Below are 17,983 nucleotides of genomic sequence, written 5' to 3'. Positions count from 1 at the left end.
GCGTTTCATTTATCGAATGTTCATGTCGCAACAACAGTACACTACTTATCCATTGTAGTAGCTAAATCGAAGTTGCCGCCCGGCCCATTACACGCTAGACCACATTCGAACTAGCCACAAATCATGTGATACGCAGCTTGCAGACATAATGTGATTAGGTAATCAATTCCAATCCATTCTCTGGACTCGATGGAAATAGGCGTAGAATTGTAAATGCGAGTATTAAGGTGAAGGAGAGCTCTCCATGATTGAAGGATGAGTGAATCAGTACGGGTAAAAGAGGCCTTTGCCGCCGTGAGTGTCTTTCTCGAATCTGTGCTTCAACGAGGTATGCAAAGCTCGATTCCAGAGCCGTCTGAATGTCAAAGCTAACCGAGAATTTAGATAGCGTTCAGAGCCAAAAGGTGCGGGGGCAGTCTCTAGTAGAAATCCTGAACGAGACACTTCGTGACGATGAGAAAAGTACTGGGTCTGTGAGGAGGGATGTCATCATCAAAGCTTTGAGCCTACTGTCTCTCATCCATACTGCTTTCGTCACTCCCTCCAGTGATGGCGATCGGCCCGGCCAGACCGGCCAGGAAACGGAAGATGTTGCCCTGGAAGATGCAAAGAGACGCAGGCTACTTCTCGCTCTATTGGATTTGATTGCTGTGGAAGGCATATACCCGTCACTTTCAAGAGGTCTTGGCCTACCTCTACACCAAAGGGTGTTCTCGGCTCTGCCTGCTGGGGTTATCGCTCAACAACAACAACATCATGCTCAGGAGAGTCCCGAAGACGAATATCTTCTCGAAAGGATATGGGTCACTCTTTCGAACATCATATTCGATGCAAAAATGAGCGTACAAGATGTCATCCGTGGCCGGATCCTTAGCGACATGATCAGTGCAGCTGCAGACCTGGCTTATAACTCAAAGACCCTCTCCGATGATAAGAAGGCTATCTACCGTCAGGAGGTGGGAAGACTGATTGAAGAGTATGTTTTTTTTCTATAAATGTTACAGCCACAGCTACTAACTTGCTGCAGGACTCCCAGCCCTGTGTTGCTACCAGCATTGTCCAGTTTCCTGCAGTCGGATCCTGCTCCGTGGTTCAAGTCTCTGGTCTCTAGCGAGCTGTCACGAATTCCATTACGCCCCGGTGGCGTACTTCAGACCATGGTCTTCCTGGCCTCTCAGTTTGCCCCGTTCCTGGGAGCCGAAGCTCAGGCCCAGGCATCGAATGGCCCAATTTTCACAGTACAGGGTATAATGCAAACGTCCCGCCTGCTGTCCTCAGTTCCAGAAGGAATGGACCCGGTCAACTACTTTTCAACAATAGCACCGCAGCTACTAGAGTTGATTGACGGGGATGACCTTGACCTAATGAAGACAGCAGCATACGTTATTGGAAACGGTATCTTGGGTAAAAGAGCCTATGGCGCTCCTGGGACCGTCGGGCACTCCATATTTTTGGAACCCATCTTTAAAGCGCTTACGGCGGGGCTTGATGCTTCCTCAAAGAAATGGATAGCTGCCGCTGATGAGTTTGACCGTGCATCATCCGAGCAGATTCAAGTAGCCGAGCCGACGGTAGTATTAGCAGTCGACAGATTGCGAACCTTAGTCCTCCAACCTCCAAATCCGGGTCTCGTGAAGCGAGTCGTTCACCCTATTCTAGTTCCACTATGGGGCCTAGCCTGCTATGCAATGGAACATCAAAATATGACACTGCATGAGAAAATCTTGACTATCCTGCAGACCTATTTCGGAATATCAGTTGGACTTCAACCATTACAGAAACTCGTCGACAACCTACTCTATGATGGTGGGGAAACGTGGACTTATGATTCAGACTCGAAGAACAAAATCTTACTGCGGAAGCGCAACACATCAGAAACGAATCGCAACATTGTCCGCCTCGTCGACATATTGCAGTCTCGCACGAAACTCTTCGTCAGCTTATTGGGCGCAGACCCCAGTAGCGAAGAGCGGACAGCTGACATCTTCCTCTACGTCAGTGAAAGCTGGCTGGTAAAACCTACCTTGGATGAGCGTTCGATGGATAATTTGCGACTATCCCCGGAGGAAGATAACTTCAAGAACATCATGCAGCAGTTGATCAGTGCCAAGGTAGCGGAAACGCTACTCGACAATTTTAAAGACGTCCTTTCCCGTCGACCTCTACGCGTGCTCGAACTTATCAAGCAGATAATCGACAGTGAACTGAACCGAGCATACGTGCGGAGCAAGAAGACCATGGGAGCACGGTCAGGCAAGGTATCCCTATCGTCACTGGCCAACATAGTCGAGCCAGACGAAACCGGAAAGGAAGAAGCAGCAGCAGACACAGACTCCGCCGAATCACTACCAGCCGTATTCAGCCTTCTATCTACTGTCCTCGCCTCACCAGATTTCACCATCTCACCTGAGACTCTCCCAGTGCTCGAAGCCATAAAGTCAAAGCTCGACGATCTAACGCCCCATCTCCCATCCGACCTCTCCAAACCAGCAACCACATCATCAATGCTCATTGAAATCCACCTCGCCAACCCCGAAGGCGAGACCCCCATAACAAACAAACCAAGCACCGAAATAGCCGACTTCGAAACCCACCGTCGCGCACTATCCAACCTAAACTCCGACCTCGCCCCAATCCAAGCAGAAGGCTTCTCCCTCCTCTCAAACCTCATCACCAAAGCCTCCCCTGTCCTCGACATCCCTTCCACCCTGACCCTCCTCCTCTCCATCATAACCGACACCTCCGAAACCCACAGCACAGACGAATTCATCTACCTAAACGCCATCAAACTTATCGGAACCCTCGCATCACGACACCCCCGCACCGTGATCAAAACCCTGGTAGACCGCTACATCGACAAAACCGAAACCCACACACTCGACCAAAGACTCAAGATCGGCGAATCCCTCCTCCGCACCGTCCAGGACCTCAACGACGCCCTAACAGGCGAAACAGCCAAACTCCTCGCCGAAGGCATGATTGCCGTCGCCGGCCGACGCGCCCAGAAACCCCAAGCCCAAAAGACGCGCAGACAGCAACTCGAGAAAGAGAAACGGAAAGCAGAACGCGAAGAAGCCCGCAAGAAAAAAGAATCGTCTATGCCCCCAGGATGGAGCATCTCCACATCTACATCCAAAATCCAAGAACTATCAGACCAAATACAGAAGGAAGTCGACGCCTCGGACTCCGAAGAAGACGAAGAGCAAGCCGCCCACTCCGCGAACATCATCTCCGCCTGGGCAGCAGGCGCAGCATCTGACTCCGAACCAGAGGATCTCCGCGTCCGCGCATCCGCATTATCCATTCTAGCTAGCGCCATTCAAACGAACATCCTCGGCCTCGGACCCTCGGTTATCTCCTCCGCCGTGGAATTAGCCCTCGCGACCCTGACATTAGAACCGGAGGTCGAGTCCGCTATCCTGCGACGCGCGAGCGCTATACTCCTACTTGATATCCTGAAGGCTATGGATACCGTTCGCGAGAATCGTGGAAGTCAGGCGCTGGGCTTCGGGTTCTCGCTTTCGGATGCGAAGGGTGTTGGAATGGAGGGGGGAGCAGCGACGGTAGGGAATATTCCGCACATGTTGTCTTCGCTGAGGTTCGTGGAGAGTCGGGAGACGGATTCGATTGTGAGGGGCCATGTAAGGGTGTTGGTCGAGAGTTTGGAGGCTTGGTTGGAGAAGTCGCTGTTGTGGGGGATTGGGGCGAGAGGGGAGGATGAGGAGCCGAGGTTGGAACTTGGGCATCGGATTGCTGGGTTGAGAGTGAGTCCTCTTGCTGGTAGGGATGGGGGTATGAGGCCGAGGATTGAGGAGATTGAGTAGTGAGATGTAGTTGGTTAGGTTTTTATGAACTTAGTTACAGTTATTCAGTCTTTACTTTACTGTCTACTACTGCGCGAAGATTATGCTTGATGCTTTGGTTTTTCATTTCCATTATCTGTACTGTGATCCAGTATGAAAATAGCTATTTCGTGAACGCGTCAAATGTACTGAGTAACTCCGAGGTCACCGTGATTTCAAGGCATAAATGACAGAAGATGAGGATCGACTTTCTTGCCATTCTCTGTGAGAGACCTTAGTGAGAAGGGTAGATCTGGTCTCCGTTTTCCATTAGAATGTCAGATAGAAGAGATTAGAAGTGTAGTTTGCAGCGAGAAATGAACTGAAGACAAATTCGATAGATATCATCGTAGCATAGCTGTTTCGATGAAAGAAATATGAGAAGAGGCAAGTGCCCAGCACTCCCTCATCCGCTGTACTTCCTTTGCGCCGTAAGCATTGCCGCAACGCAGCTGAAGAGCAACCGTGTCACAGATGGAGCCAGCCTTTGGTAAGCGAAGTGCAATCTGGGGAAGTGTAGAATTAGTAACGGTTGCCGCGTCCGCGACCTCCACGTCCGCGACCCCGTCCAAAGCCAAAGCCGCCTCGACGAGGCCCACGGCCCATACCACCTCTGTTACTACTAGGACGGGGCCCTCTGGCCATTCTAGCTTGGCGTTCGGCGTCGCTCATGTCAAATTTGTTTTCGATGCCGATCAATTCGCAGAACTCCGCGGTCTGAGGATTGGTGTACTCAATCGGCATCTCCTCAGTTGTCAGAGGTACACTGGGATCGTAGATGGGCGCGGTTTGAGTGAAGTTCTCAGGGACGACAAGCTTTCCAGGCTTCACGACGTTCTCCTCGACCCACTTTTCTTCTTCGAGGATCTGGGGAAGGTACACGACGTCGCCCTTATCCGCAGAGGGTCTGGCGTTGGGATCCCCAAGGTGGAGGTCGTTGGCGAACGCACGTGTGATTGCGAGCCATTCTTTGTCGTACTCCAAACGATATGGGCGTTCAACCTTCGCTCCATCTGAGTCCGAAATAGGATTTATCTCCAAGAGCTGGAGAAATTCGCGGTTAGGAAGACATTTGTCTAACGCGAGGAAATTGGTCACGTTGTTTGCAATGGCTTCGGGCAAAGGGCCGTTGACCGGATAGGGATCAGGCTGGGGTCGTGAAAAACTGGCAGGCAGCTGGTTCCTGACATCCTGCGAGACATCAGTCGCTTTAGCTGGCTCTGCTTGAGAGGTTATATTGTTTCGTTCCAACTGAGTCGGAGTGGACGTCATTGCGGGAGAGCCACTATTGCCTGAAACTGCCGTTTCAGGCTGTGCCTTACTTGAGGCATCGTCGGAGTCGCTGTCTAGATCTAAGTCGATCTCGTCACTATTCTTCACAACATCCGATCCATGATCAACCTTCTGTTTCTTGGGGTTCTGCTGTTCGGGACTGACATCCCTCTCGACGCTTGCAATTTTCCGATTTACGCCGTCCATATCAGTCTCCACCCTTTTCCAGGTCAGGTTGTGTTTGAATTCATAGGGGTTCGGCCCAGGATTCTGTGCCTTGCCCGACAAATAAAGCTCGTTCTCAGCCGCTTCGTTTCGGGCAGCAACGACGTGGAAGTTCTTCCACGCTGACAATTTAGTCTCCATGCTGCTAGCTGCTTCTCCAGCCGATACGTCGGTTTTGGATGGCTGATGGGCAAGTTGTCCACTCTCTGACTGCAACTGAGAGGCTCCGGTGCTTACAGCGTTGCTCTGACTCTGCTTATCAGAGTTGGCAGTAGAAGCGGAGGCCACAGGCTCATTCAATGGGTTCTGGTTCTCTTCACCGAGGACCAACGAAGTGAATACCGCACCATCCAGCGCAAATGGAGCGCTTGGACGCTGACCGGCATCAGTTGCACCAAAAGCAGCCTGTCTCTTGGCCGCGGGATGCTCAGGAACGACATATTCAGCGTGCTGCACTCGGGCCGCGAACTTAACATGTAAGTGGGCCGAAAACCAATAGGCTGGGCGCAGCCGATCAAGAACATGCTTGGCAGCCATACTACCAAGTCGGCCGTTTTGAGAATCCTCGCGGAACCCAATTTTTCTATTGAATAAGGTTTCAAAGTCTCCGCTACGCTCGACCGTCTTAGGCCAGTCGTGGGATAGTCCCAGATCAACCTGTGTGCGGATTTGCAGCAATTTGCGAACATCGAGTTCCCTCACGTGGTAGATGCTTTGAACGTCATCGCTGTTGTACGGCAGTCGTTCAAAATGAGGTCTCCGGTAGTCGTATCCCTTCCAGATGCCAGACATGCCGGCGATGCGAAGGGGCCCACACCGGATAACGTTGGCTGCACCGAGGTAGTAGATATTGGGGGCTACCCACCCGCCGTAATACAGCTCAAACAGGTGATTGCTCGCCTCATGGTTCCCTCCCACAAAAATGGTAAGGTATGGAGCAACACGCTGCCCACTGTAGTATTCATGAAAGTCACCCAACTCTCTGTATTTCATCGGCACTGACATGCAGGCCAGATCATTGGCATTTCTGACAGCCTAGTTTGAGGTTAGCAGGAGAGACAGGTGAGTTGACAGGGGCAAAAACAGTCTTACCTGGAAATCGCCGCCAATGATCAATAAATCGACACCATCCCACCCTTTTAGGGAGGCAGCCTTATCGACTGACGCATAGATATCATGAAGACATCCGTGGCCCTGGAAATGTATCGGTGGTCAGCAAGATAAAAAGTACAGGGTAGAAGATGAGAATTTGACTTACACATCCTTCAAACGCGACTCGAAGCGAGGCCGAGTCTGAAGTTGGCATCTCCATGATTCTGGGAAATGCTGCGAAAACCGAGCTAATAGGGACCGATCCGGCGACGAAGTATGAGCTGCTCGCAAACTTTGAGACGCAGAAGATACAAAGGACGATTAGGAACAACGTAGGAGACCTCCTATGCAAGAGTGGGGATTACTGGACGCCGAATATTAGATTCTGAGAGAGAGAATAGAAAGATGCTAGAGGTGAAGAAATGAGAAGAGAGGAACTGGGGGAGAAGAGAAAGATGAAAAGTAGAAGCAGAGTAACACCGGGAAGATGTGAGTTGATCGTGCGGCGGGAGAGTGTTTGGTTGCTTTGCTGCCGAACAGCCCTTTTTTTTTCTCTTCTCGGCATCAATTCATTTTCATGCTCTCCCGCCAGGTTTTGAGCAGGTTCGGTCTTCTTATATATTCACAACCGTTCTAGATACTTGAAATTGTTATCACTCAAACATGCCCCTTAGTGATCATGCGCCCCGGTTGGAGTTCCTCAAGGGCTCCGCTAGCGCTCTCAATGCTCTCAGTCCATCAACAGCGGCCTACTTGATGACCATTCACAACGGCATTCTCCGTGACGAATTCAAGCCATTAAACCAGCGGCTTCAAGAGACATCGTGCGGTGCATGTGGCAGTGTCAGAAGCCCGCAGTGGACCAAGAATATCGTCATCCAGAAGAAAAGTGGCAAGCAGTCGAACGCAGGCAGAGCGAGCAAGGCCAGCTCTGATGGAGCTACAATCTTGAAATGTCTCCGTTGCCGGCGACGGACCATCAAGCCAGTCCGCAAAGATGCAGCTCGTCCTGCACTACCACCAAAAGTTACTTCTACAGCGACATCTACACCTGACATTCAATCATCTGCAACTACAACGCCCCAGTCCGAACCAGCCATCGAATCAGCGGATTCGAGCCGGGTGAATAAAGCGGCCGACAATGCCAACAGCAAAAAGCGGGCCAAGGCTCGCAAGCAAGGTGGGCTGCAGGCCTTGATGGCATCCAAGCAACAATCCCGCAGCAATTCATCCTCACTTGATCTCTTTGACTTCCTTCAGTAGTGAAGGTGACCTGCCAAATAGTATCCAATTCCCTGCTGCTTTTGCTTTCACTGTCACGGACTGCCAAGACCGGAGTCTCGGCAGATTCCTCCGAGATGGATTGGGCCTAGCGCGGGGTCACGCTATCGGAGCTTCCCAAGAGCTGCGGCTGTTGATGTGGAGCTCGCTCGATTATCCCCCAAGCATCCTCTGCTGCTGTTGCTGTTGTTGCTGTTGCTACTGCTTCTTGGCTTGCGCTCTGTATTGCATTTAGTTTACTGCTAACTCCTTACCTCTTCGACACAATGTCGTCTTACGATGACGAGCACGATCCTCAGGCGGATGAACTCCGAGAAACCGCTCTGGTCACCCTGGAGACGTTGATTAGCTCTTGCAACTCTCAGATGCAGCCATACATGTCCAATACCATTAACTCAGCCCTTCGATTTCTCAAATACGATCCCAACGTTGCCGAAGCCGAAGACGATGAAGAAATGGGCGGCACTCAGGATGATGGCTCTGAAGATGACGTAACGGAGGAGCCCGATCTGGACGACGACGACGAGTTCGAGGATTTCGAGGAAGAAGGAGGCTACAGTGATATTGATGATATGAGCTGGAAGGTCCGCCGTTGTGCAGCGAAACTGCTCTATTCCGTCATTTCGAGTTACACCCGCGGCCGTACTGCAGACGATGCGTCCTTGTTTCAGCAAATCTCCCCCGCTCTTATCGCCCGGTTCAACAAAGAAAGGGAAGAAAGTGTCAAGCTCGAAGTCGTGTCTACCATGACTGCACTCGTTCGGAAAACCGGTGAAGGCGCCATGATAATCACGTCCAACGGGTTCCTTGAGTCAGTTGGGGGTTCGAAGAATTCGCGGAAGAGGAGACGCCAGGATAGTGATGCTAGTATGATCGACTTCGAGCCCAGCATTGGCACGTCCTCTGCTGTCAGTACCCCCGTTGTTGCTCCTTCCTCGCCCAATTCTGGTCCACAGGCGGAGCTGGCTCGCTCAGTGCCGATCATCGTGCAGAGTGTGGTCAAGATGTGGAAGCAAGCTTCTGTACCTCTGAAGCAGGCTATTATCGTGCTGCTCAAGAGCCTTGCACTCGTTCGCTACGGTGGACTTGCGGATCATCTCCAACAGCTGGAAGACCCCATAGCGGATGTCTTGAAGTCCTCTTCTCTCTCGGGCGGTTCATCTGCACCCGTCGGGTCTTCGGCGAGTGCAGGCACCCTCCAGACCGAAACCCTGGGACTCATTGCCGCGATTGCTGAAACGCATACGTCTGATGCACTGTTGCCCTTCCTTATCGCGTTGATTCCCGGCGTCATTGGGGCTGTCAATGACAGGAACTACAAGGTCAGCAGCGAAGCGTTGGGAGCCGTCGAACAAATTGTGAAGGCGCTTACGCCGCCGCGGGTTCCCAACGCCTCTCAGGACCTTGCATCGCACCTAGGGAGACTGTATGACGTCGTGCATACCCGCATCACTGATACGAGTGCCGACCTCGAAGTTCGCCAGAGAGCTATCCACGTGTTCGGCGTGCTGTTGGCTCGGACAGCTGGGGAGAAAGGTTCTTCTTTCCTTCCGCTCGATCAACGCTCCAAAGGTCTTTCTGTCTTGGTGGAGCGACTGAAGAACGAGACCACGCGGCTCGCAGCTGTCCGGGCCGTTGACGATGTCGCCGTCCTTTGCACTCGTGAGGTGGATGTCGCACCAACCTGGGTTAGTGAAGTCACTGCAGAGCTTGGCGCACAGCTGCGCAAGTCAGACCGCGTTCTTCGAGGTGCCAGCTTGGAGGCTCTTCGCAGCCTGGCTATGAACCCCAACACCAGAACTCATTACGATGATAAAACCATGAAAGAGCTTGAAGATAGTCTTCTACCGCTCATCAGCGCAGAAGATTTCCATTTCCTCGCACCGTCACTTATCATCCTGGCCAAGCTGGTTCCAGGCAATGCTCAGCTTCTTGTCAACGAGAGCTTGATCTCTGCGCTGTGTTCTGTTGTTCTGTCGTCACTCGTTGGAACGGTACTGAAAGCCCTGCTCCTCTTAGTCAAGGTCATTGGAGAAGAGGGAGCTGGTGCAGCATTGATGAAGAAGCTTCTTCAGGATGTTGGCATCAGCGGGGACACGTCAGTTGTCGGTAGAGCGATTGGAACTCTCTTGGTACACGGTGGTCCTAAGCTGGGTGTCAAGATGGAAGATTTCATGACGGAGCTAGAGACTGCGCAGGATGCTCAACGTAAATGCCTTGCGCTCGCGATCTTGGGAGAGATCGGCCTACGAATGGGCTCCAGCTGTTCGCTGACACCTGAGCTCTTCATCACCCACTTCAACTCCAAGTCCGACAAGGTCCGACTGGCTGCAGCCACAGCCCTGGGTAACGCAGCAGCAGGTAACGTCAAATCTTACTTGCCTATCATCCTGGGTGGGCTTGAGAAGGGCAACCCGCAGAGTTACCTGCTCCTCCACTCCGTGAGGGAACTGCTCCAGCACCCCGAGATTGTTCGGCCGGATGTAGCTCCCTCAGCTGTCAAGCTCTGGCAAGCCCTTCTGGTCGTGTCAGAGGAGGAAGACAACCGAGCCGTTGGTGCCGAATGTGTAGGCCGGCTCGCCCTGATCGATCCGGTCGCTTACATTCCTCATTTCCAGGTGAGTCCAACCGCCAGCAGTATGTAAATAGTCGCAACAGGTGCAGCTAACACAATGTAGGATTATCTCTCCAGCAGTGACCCTAGTATCCGCAGCGTCGTCATTTCCGCATTCCGCTACACCCTCTCGGATCCCAGAGACACGTACAACGATGTGCTGAGGCCCGTGATCGTACCCCTGCTGGTTAACATGCTGAGCGACCGCGACCTTGGCAATCACCGTCTTGCCCTGACGACCTTGAACTCAGCCATCCACAACAAGATGGAAATCCTTGTCCCTCACCTCAACGAACTCCTCCCGGCCGTTTTCGGCGACACCAAGGTGAAGCCAGAACTCATCCGCGAAGTGCAAATGGGACCGTTCAAGCACCGCGTCGACGACGGTCTCGAGCTCCGCAAGGTCAGTACACCTAACCCCCTTTCTCCCCACACAAACAATCAAAGACTAACCCAAACCTTCAGAGCGCCTACGAAACCCTCTACGCCTCCCTCGACTCCGCATTCTCCCTCAGCCACATGAGCGAATATTTCGACCGCATCCTCTCCGGCATCGACGACGAACAAGACATCCGCACAATCTGCAACCTAATGACCTCCAAGCTGATCCATCTCGCCCCCGAAGAGACGCAACGCCACCTCGACGCGCTCTCAGAACGCTACAACGCCATCCTCTCCTTCAAACCGAAGGATAACGCCGTGAAGCAAGAACTCGAAAAAGCGCAGGAGGCATCATTGGGCGTGCTGAAGATCAGTCGCGATCTAAGCAAGGCGTTCCCGAACGCCGAGGTGGCGGGTGATCATCACAAATGGAAGGCTTATATGGAGTTGATTCGCAAGACGTATGGAGCGCAGCTTAAGACCTTGGAGGCGGAGGCTTAGGTTTATGCTTAGGCTTGAATAGAAGGAAGTATGTCTTTCCTACTACTTTAGCTATCGGTGGCTTCAGTTGGCGGTCGATTAGACGGTCTATTTATCTATTTAGCCTAACTTTTACATACGGGGGGGAAGGGGACGAGCGTGAGATCGAAAAGCGAATGTATCCTGCTGCCGTATAGTAGTGATTGACGTCAATGAATGATGAACGATGATTCATGCCTTCAGTTTAGTGCATTGGCTTTATGTAGTTACTGTAACAAACTAGGATGTAGGTTATAAAGAAGAAACAGCATCAATGCATTATGACGATGAATGTGCACTGGATATGGTATTGGGGGGGGGAATAGTCCGCTTGAAGTAGAATACAGAAACAGCAGTGTGATGAGTTTCCAGAACTCCTGGTATGCAGCCAGCCCCCTTCACGTAGCCGTTAAAACGCCAATCAACAAACAGCCAACCAACCATCCGCCATGAAGAAGCAAGAAACAAAATAACAACAAAGCAAGACAGTGATCCAACCCAATGATATCAAAACTCCGTGCAGCTGCACCCCAGGATATCATGAATCATGCAATGCTAAATAAAAAAACAGGCAATTTATGCAGTAATGGCTTTCTTCTTGAGCACACCGAGCTTTTCGAGCTTTGCCCAGGCCTGGTCCATGTCGGAGCCTTCGTCCACAGAAGGTCTCAGCTCCAAGCCGTCCAGAAGGCGAATCGAACCCCCAGTTCCGGCGTATAGCATAAGCTCGAAGACTCGTCTACGGAGTCGCGTTGGCTCATCCAAGTGGGATAAGTATCTTTGATCAGCCAAAGGATCGGCGAGCGGAAGAGTGTAGGGATCATCGATCTCAATCTCCTTGGCAGGGTTTGGCAATTCTTCCTCGCCTAGAGTAGCTGGGTGCGTGACGTCTCCACTGTGTCCAAATTCAGCCAGGGCAGAGGGAAGGTCCAAGCCGTCATGGCGTCGTTGGCCAAGCTCCTCCTTCGCCTTCAGCTTCTTCACATTCGCTTTGCCGTTGCCAATAACAGCAGGGGGATAAAACCGGACGGTGAGGGGGTTGCCACGGATGTCGACCTTCTGCAGAGAGCGAGCCCTTCCTTTACTGGTCCTTCCAATATGGCTCAGTACTTGACAAAGACGCCGCAGTCGTGTGATGTTGTTTCCTGCAGCTGCTAACCGAGCAAGGCACTTCAGGCCCGATAGTTCATTGAGACCTGTCAGAGAGTTGAAGTTGAGATTGAGGACCACCACATTGGGAAAGCTCGAAGCAAAGTCCACAGGAAGCCCCTGGATGCTACAGGAGGCTATGTCCAGTAGCTGCAAGCTTAGAAGGGGCGAGGAAGGCGAAAGGCTCTGCATAGAAAGTCTATTTGACGAAAGGAACGCCTTCCGAAGATCTTTTACCAGACCCAAATCGATGTCGAAAGTGCCACCATCAACGTCTCCAGTCATCTGTTCTCTAGCAGAGAGGACCTCCAAGGAATGGCATTTATCGAGACCAGAGACGCTGCGCAAGAAGTTCTGGTCCACATAAAGCAAGTGTAAGGATGGGAAAGCCCCGACGTCGAGTGTGCGCAGGATGTTATTGGAGAGCTTCAACGATTGGAGACTAGGTAAAGAGGCTGTGGTTTCAAGTCCATCGAGCTGATTGAAGCGAAGGTCAAGGGCAGACAAGGAGGGAAGTGAGTCAATGTTGCGAATGGACGAAAGTTGGTTATGGCTAAGATCGAGATCATGCAAGCGAGTCCTGATTAGATGAAGAGGCGACCGTTAGATATGAATCAGGGAACGGGAGCGGGGTGTACTCACAACTCTGCTCGGCCAAAGTCGACTGCGGTCAAGCCGTTGTTCCTTAATTGCAAGCTCAATAGCCCGTCCAAGTCAAATATGCCTTCAATGTTCGTGATGTTATTGTCGTTGGCTTTCAGCTCTCTGAGATGGATGAGGCTGCTGAAACCATCCAAGCTTTCGAGTTCGTTCCCGGATACATCGAGATACTGCAAGTTGGTCAAATGGCCCCAAGCTGTGAGGTTCGAGAGACAGTTGTTCTGAATGTTCAGTGTCCTTAGGCTAGGAGGAACACCCCCAAGCTGACCAATATCATTGCCGGTCACATCCAATTCTTCCAGTCGGGGGCAGAAATCACAGAGCTTGTGGAGGGTGATCAATCCCTTATGCCGTAGGACCAGGCGCCTCACATTTTCCCAGTATGGTTCGAAAGGTTCGGCTTCGGTGATATGCTTCACCAAATCCTCAGTAGCCAAGGCGAATGTGCCGTGGACCTGGCGCAGCGATGTCGGTTGAGTCCGCTGTGCCACATAGCTGACTTCAAGATGGAGTGGTTGGTCAATCTGGTCAATAGTGAAGTCGGGCAATGGGCTGAGATGGAAGCTATAGGTTGTGTCTGGCCCTAAATGTTGGAAGCGAACCATTGAATTGTTAGCATTGCTCTTGTCCGGCGTAGATGCCACAGATCCATCAGAGCCTCTTCGAACCAGACTCAAATCTCTTCTGCTTTCAAGGTCCGGTATCGCACCAGGGTCCAGGGACTTCTGCTCTGGTAGCAGGGTATCCAGTGGACGACTGGAATGATCCGCCTCGGCACAGGCAGGGCCATGCTCAGACTGCTGGGTTTCTTGATTTTGTCGGAGTTTGGTGGGGCTTTCATCTTCATCAAATGCGATCTGTGAAACCAGTGGCGACGAGAAGCTGATGGTCACGACCCGAGCTTGTTGGCGGTGTTCCTGTTGGCGCCGTGGTAGCTTAGACAGGCGGCCTTCGTGAAGTTGAATCTCATGCTCGACCTCGCTGGTTGATTTGCTCGTCCTGCGGGCCTCGGATCCCCAAGAGGTAGCTCTGGTCTCCGAGTTGGAGAATCTAGAAGTAAAGGGGGTGGTTTTCGACTGAACAGAGCTGATATTGACTGAGGGTTCGCCCTCTTTCGTTTGCGGGCGCCGCTCTGACTGATGGGAAGCTTTCCGTGGGCTGGGCGAGCTCTGGCGCGCGTTTTCTTCACCGCGGACGGAAGAACCTTTGGTTTTATCCGGAGAAAGAGAGCTCTGCATCCTCATCATCTCCTGAAGCTCATCCACACTAAGATCAGGGATATCCTTAAACGGATCGTCCTCGCTCTCCTCGCCCTTGGGCTTGCCCGGAGACTTCTGAACGGTTTCCTTAACCCATTGGTTCCTATACCGGTCGTATGTGAGGCCATTCACTTGTTCCGGAATAAGGTGGGATACGATGTCTGACGACAGGACACCTTTTGCATGCGAGCTCTGTGAAGAAGAGCCTGTGGGTATGGAACGTGCACTGAGGCTCTTGCCGGAGAAATGAGTGTTGATGGTTAGAAGGTCAGGAAGATCATCGTCTTCTTCGCCGTCTTCAGTCGGAGCGGACGATCTGCGTATATGCTGCTCAGCGTTCAAGTTTCGGGTTTCAGCGCCGGCCTTATCGTTCTGCTCATTTCCTTCGCCTTCGTCCCAAATCGAGTTGGCACCATCGGAGTTAGTGTCATCCTGATCCAAGTTCAAGGACATGTCGGACCCGTTCACTTCAAATTCTTGATCGTCATCCTCTTGGAACTTCTTCAAGTGGCTCAGTATACGAGGGTTTGGCTCGTGGGGCTCTCTTAGCTTCCGCATATCGCCCCCCTCCCGGCTCGGAGGGCGCGAGAATTCTTCACGAGTGGACTCGTCTTCATAACTACCGCTCTCGTCCTGGTCCTCAGCATCAGACTCCTCTACACTGGAAAGTCCGCCAGCAGACCGGCCCTTGGATCGGATAATATCCATAATCTTGGTTGCCTCGTTGAGGAAATCTTGCGTAGTGATTGACCCCTTCCGAATCTCCGTGTTGACGCCATTGACCTTCACAATTGGTATCACATTGTCCGGAGGGGAGAAGGTCTGATTGCCATGGTCATCATGCCCAAGACGATTGTGATTTCGGCTTGACGATGGCCTTTTCCTCGAGAGCGATCGTACTTGACTCGGTGTTGGGGTGTTGGCTGGGTACGCTGATTGAGACCGGAGGAAACGTTCGGTGTCCTCCTCCGTTACACCATGTTGCATCAAACTTCTTTGTAACAGCGTGAGGTTATCTGGAGCCTGACCGGTGACCTTCCCAGATCCAGCATCATCTGGCATGAGACCGTGAGATTGAAGAAGGGTTCGACGCCTCTTTGGATGGGGATCTTTAGCTGGGGAATTCGGTCTTGATCCCGTTTCGGAGTGGTGGAACTCTTCGACTGTCCATAGGCCCTGTTTATCAGGGGCATTGGCACTCGAGGCCGACTCTAACGTCTCTGTTGACTTGTAATTCTTTGTAGATCTGTTTGACCCACCATCAAGGCTTTGCTTTCTATACGAACGGCGGCCCAGATGACCCCGTTCGACAGAGAGCCTCCGCGAAGGGGGCCGCTGGTTAGAGCCTACAACTTCGTTATTGAGCAGCTTTGGCTCGTATGGGCTGGTATCAGAGAAGTCGAAATGGTCCAGCTCCCCGTCACCGAATCGGTTGAGTCGAGGGTTCGGCGTGTTTCGCGATCTCGGCCGCTCGTGTCTTCTAACGCTGGCCTCACCCAACGCGTCTTGTTGTGCGCTCATGAAACTCCTCGACTCGCCCTTACGCCGCGCTTCTTCTGAAGGGGACACGGGCTCATCATCCTCCGAAAAGCCTCCATAGGTCTCTTCAAATTGGCTCATCCGTCGCAATAGCCTGTTGTTTGTAAAGGTATCATGGTTTCCGAACAGCTTCAAAGGGCTGCCTGAAGAGGGCATGACGTCGGTTCTTCCGGTTCCGGGTCGAGCAGCAACATGCGCAGACGATGGTCGAGGGAGCGTCGGGGGATCCGTTACTGGATTAGTCTTCTGGTAGAAAGGTGGTGAGCTCCGGATTCTGTGGTTGGAAGGCAGGAACGGTGACAATCGCTCAGAGGGAAAGGGTGGCGGTGACAGATGTAGCTTCTGGAAAGAGCCTTCGTTCAGATAGTCGTCTCGTCGCAGGTGCGCAAAAGCTCCGCGGCCCCGGAAATCCAGCGTCCCCATGGAGAGGTCCTTGGGCAGAGAATGACTGGTAACATCTAGTAGATCATCTTCCGGTAACGGGTCGACGGGGGCCTCCGACGGTTGATTTAGCAGGAAGCTATCACTTGCAGGGGAGTCGGGCCGTTCATATGGCGGCAAGTGTAGTCTTTCGAGCTTGTTCGTCACTTTCTTCAACGCGGACCTTATTACTTCTGATGCAGCGTTTCCGTCCATTGTATTTGGCTGGGAGAAGGTAATGGGCGTGAAATCTTCATTTCGCATATCTTCCAATCCACTAGCCGATCTCATTTGCGTGCCATTCCAAGAATCCTCATGACCATCACCTTGGTTCAACACAAATTTCGTAGGCCCTTTCTTCACATCCAGCATCCCGTTGCGCGATCCTCGGGGGCTTCCTGGAGTCGACCGGAGTTCTCCTTGATCTTGACGCGCCGACTTGGTCGGGGATCGGGGGCTTTTCGGAGAGGAGGAATGGCCGGTACCCTCACCAAACACATGTTGACCATCACCAGGAGGTCCGTTCGAAGGAGCATTGTCGCGTCGGTCCGAGGACGTGGAGAAGTCCCAGACGCTATCCGAGTGTTTCATTCGGGAAATGGCCTCGTCTTGCGTTTTCTCGGTACCGGGGGTGGGCGGCTTGAACACACTCTCGAGTCCAATTGGGGCGAAAAGATCGCGCTGTTCACCGGAAGGGATATCTCCATGGACCAGTCTCCTCCGCCATTCCGGGGTCCCTTCGCCGCCCTTGGCCTTCTTTGGTTTGATTTGAACAGTGCTTTGCTGTACCGACTGACTGGAGGCGTTCGAGACCGATCGCAACGGCGATCTCGTGTCCATGGTGGACGATTGTTTACGCCTGGACGACAGGTTCCTGGACGGTGGGTTTGGTCGGGGGCTCTTTTTCGTCTTATCGGGGACCGGAGATCGCAACTTGGACGGAGTCTTGGGGGTACGAGGGGTCTTCGGCGTGGGCGGCTCCCTTTTCACAAAATGACAGGGCCGAGAAACCTTCTTTTTATCAATAGGCGATGGCGACGGGGCGACAGAGCGACGCGCGGGAACCGGAATGCGACTAGGAGAGTTTTGTAAGCTGGACTGGCGGGAATGAGAGATGGACCGAGAGGGGACCGGGCTGGTTGGGGTTCCAGGCACAGGGACGGGCACCCAATCGTCGGAGAGTTGGTCCAGCCATGGTGGATTGTCGCTCATTTTCTGGATCGGAGGGGAGGGGGGAGGGAGAGGGAGGGTGGTGGTCGCAGAGGCTGAAGCTCAGGTCGGCGCGCGTCGCGATTCACAGGACGCCAGGCGGGATGCAAGCACAGCGGAAATTAGCAGATGCAGGCGGACCATGGAGCTGAAGGATGGTGGAATGGCATCGGGGGTGGACTGCGGTGGGTTTGTTGCAGAAGGCGATGCGCAATGATTTGGGGTGGGGGGTGTGTATGTGGAGAGAGTATAAGCAAGGAACGAGGAGTAAGTAGCTTAGTTACAGAGGAATAATGAATGGGAGGGAATATGTAAGTAAGATTGGGGGAGGAGGGGAGAGGAGGAAGAAAGAGGGAATCTACAAGTCGATAAATTGTTATTCTTGGGCGAGTGGAGATTCAGCGGCACGGGTTTAGTTGGATTATTTAGTTGGTTTACTGGGTTTTAGTGTCCATCGATCAAGTCGGGCTGGGCGGGTGCTCGGGGCAACCCTCCCCAGTCAAATCAATCTACGCTGGAAT

At 52.5% G+C, this 17,983-nt stretch overlaps 5 protein-coding genes across 5 annotated transcripts; 3 read left to right on the top strand and 2 right to left on the bottom strand.

The window, feature by feature from the left end:
• Positions 1-201: 201 nt before the first annotated feature.
• On the top strand, positions 202-3,976 carry BO85DRAFT_397848 (RTP1/Tango6 family protein). The gene is made up of 3 exons (XM_025657038.1): positions 202-328; positions 385-976; positions 1,028-3,976. The coding sequence occupies exons 1-3, from the start codon at positions 256-258 to the stop codon at positions 3,822-3,824; spliced, it is 3,462 nt and encodes a 1,153-aa protein (XP_025515564.1). The 5' UTR covers positions 202-255; the 3' UTR covers positions 3,825-3,976.
• On the bottom strand, positions 3,909-6,892 carry BO85DRAFT_478085 (RNA lariat debranching enzyme). Its single transcript, XM_025662873.1, has 3 exons — positions 6,598-6,892; positions 6,432-6,533; positions 3,909-6,374 (listed from the first exon to the last, which is right to left on the bottom strand). Exons 1-3 carry the CDS (start codon positions 6,649-6,651, stop codon positions 4,365-4,367), a joined length of 2,166 nt encoding a protein of 721 aa, XP_025515563.1. The 5' UTR covers positions 6,652-6,892; the 3' UTR covers positions 3,909-4,364.
• A 131-nt stretch (positions 6,893-7,023) lies between these two features.
• Positions 7,024-8,037, top strand: BO85DRAFT_307659 (ribonuclease P Rpr2/Rpp21/SNM1 subunit). The gene has a single exon (XM_025655393.1). It carries the CDS (start codon positions 7,095-7,097, stop codon positions 7,692-7,694), a length of 600 nt encoding a protein of 199 aa, XP_025515562.1. The 5' UTR covers positions 7,024-7,094; the 3' UTR covers positions 7,695-8,037.
• On the top strand, positions 7,837-11,363 carry canA (putative cullin binding protein CanA). Its single transcript, XM_025655392.1, has 3 exons — positions 7,837-10,330; positions 10,391-10,729; positions 10,792-11,363. The coding sequence occupies exons 1-3, from the start codon at positions 7,979-7,981 to the stop codon at positions 11,206-11,208; spliced, it is 3,108 nt and encodes a 1,035-aa protein (XP_025515561.1). The 5' UTR covers positions 7,837-7,978; the 3' UTR covers positions 11,209-11,363.
• Positions 11,364-11,396: 33 nt separating this feature from the next.
• On the bottom strand, positions 11,397-17,858 carry BO85DRAFT_449616 (uncharacterized protein). The gene is made up of 2 exons (XM_025660195.1): positions 13,018-17,858; positions 11,397-12,955 (listed from the first exon to the last, which is right to left on the bottom strand). Exons 1-2 carry the CDS (start codon positions 17,463-17,465, stop codon positions 11,803-11,805), a joined length of 5,601 nt encoding a protein of 1,866 aa, XP_025515560.1. The 5' UTR covers positions 17,466-17,858; the 3' UTR covers positions 11,397-11,802.
• Positions 17,859-17,983: the final 125 nt, after the last annotated feature.

The sequence above is a fragment of the Aspergillus piperis genome (genome assembly GCF_003184755.1).
Source record: "Aspergillus piperis CBS 112811 unplaced genomic scaffold BO85scaffold_9, whole genome shotgun sequence".
NCBI classification, from domain to species: domain Eukaryota; kingdom Fungi; phylum Ascomycota; class Eurotiomycetes; order Eurotiales; family Aspergillaceae; genus Aspergillus; species Aspergillus piperis.
Note: the sequence above shows the minus strand (reverse complement) of the source record. Positions and strands in the feature narration are given on the sequence as shown.

What these genes read in the sequence shown, in the direction of transcription:
- BO85DRAFT_397848 (XM_025657038.1), top strand. Translation starts at nt 256, where the DNA reads ATGAGTGAATCAGTACGGGTAAAAGAGGCCTTTGCCGCCGTGAGTGTC. An exon ending in CGAATCTGTGCTTCAACGAG is followed by an intron (nt 329 to 384) that starts GTATGCAAAGCT and finishes CCGAGAATTTAG; the next exon opens with ATAGCGTTCAGAGCCAAAAG. An exon ending in GTGGGAAGACTGATTGAAGA is followed by an intron (nt 977 to 1,027) that starts GTATGTTTTTTT and finishes AACTTGCTGCAG; the next exon opens with GACTCCCAGCCCTGTGTTGC.
- BO85DRAFT_478085 (XM_025662873.1), bottom strand. Translation starts at nt 6,651, where the DNA reads ATGGAGATGCCAACTTCAGACTCGGCCTCGCTTCGAGTCGCGTTTGAA. An exon ending in GAGTCGCGTTTGAAGGATGT is followed by an intron (nt 6,534 to 6,597) that starts GTAAGTCAAATT and finishes ATACATTTCCAG; the next exon opens with GGCCACGGATGTCTTCATGA. An exon ending in TCATTGGCGGCGATTTCCAG is followed by an intron (nt 6,375 to 6,431) that starts GTAAGACTGTTT and finishes ACCTCAAACTAG; the next exon opens with GCTGTCAGAAATGCCAATGA.
- BO85DRAFT_307659 (XM_025655393.1), top strand. Translation starts at nt 7,095, where the DNA reads ATGCCCCTTAGTGATCATGCGCCCCGGTTGGAGTTCCTCAAGGGCTCC.
- canA (XM_025655392.1), top strand. Translation starts at nt 7,979, where the DNA reads ATGTCGTCTTACGATGACGAGCACGATCCTCAGGCGGATGAACTCCGA. An exon ending in CTTACATTCCTCATTTCCAG is followed by an intron (nt 10,331 to 10,390) that starts GTGAGTCCAACC and finishes AACACAATGTAG; the next exon opens with GATTATCTCTCCAGCAGTGA. An exon ending in ACGGTCTCGAGCTCCGCAAG is followed by an intron (nt 10,730 to 10,791) that starts GTCAGTACACCT and finishes CCAAACCTTCAG; the next exon opens with AGCGCCTACGAAACCCTCTA.
- BO85DRAFT_449616 (XM_025660195.1), bottom strand. Translation starts at nt 17,465, where the DNA reads ATGAGCGACAATCCACCATGGCTGGACCAACTCTCCGACGATTGGGTG. An exon ending in GACTTTGGCCGAGCAGAGTT is followed by an intron (nt 12,956 to 13,017) that starts GTGAGTACACCC and finishes TCATCTAATCAG; the next exon opens with GACTCGCTTGCATGATCTCG.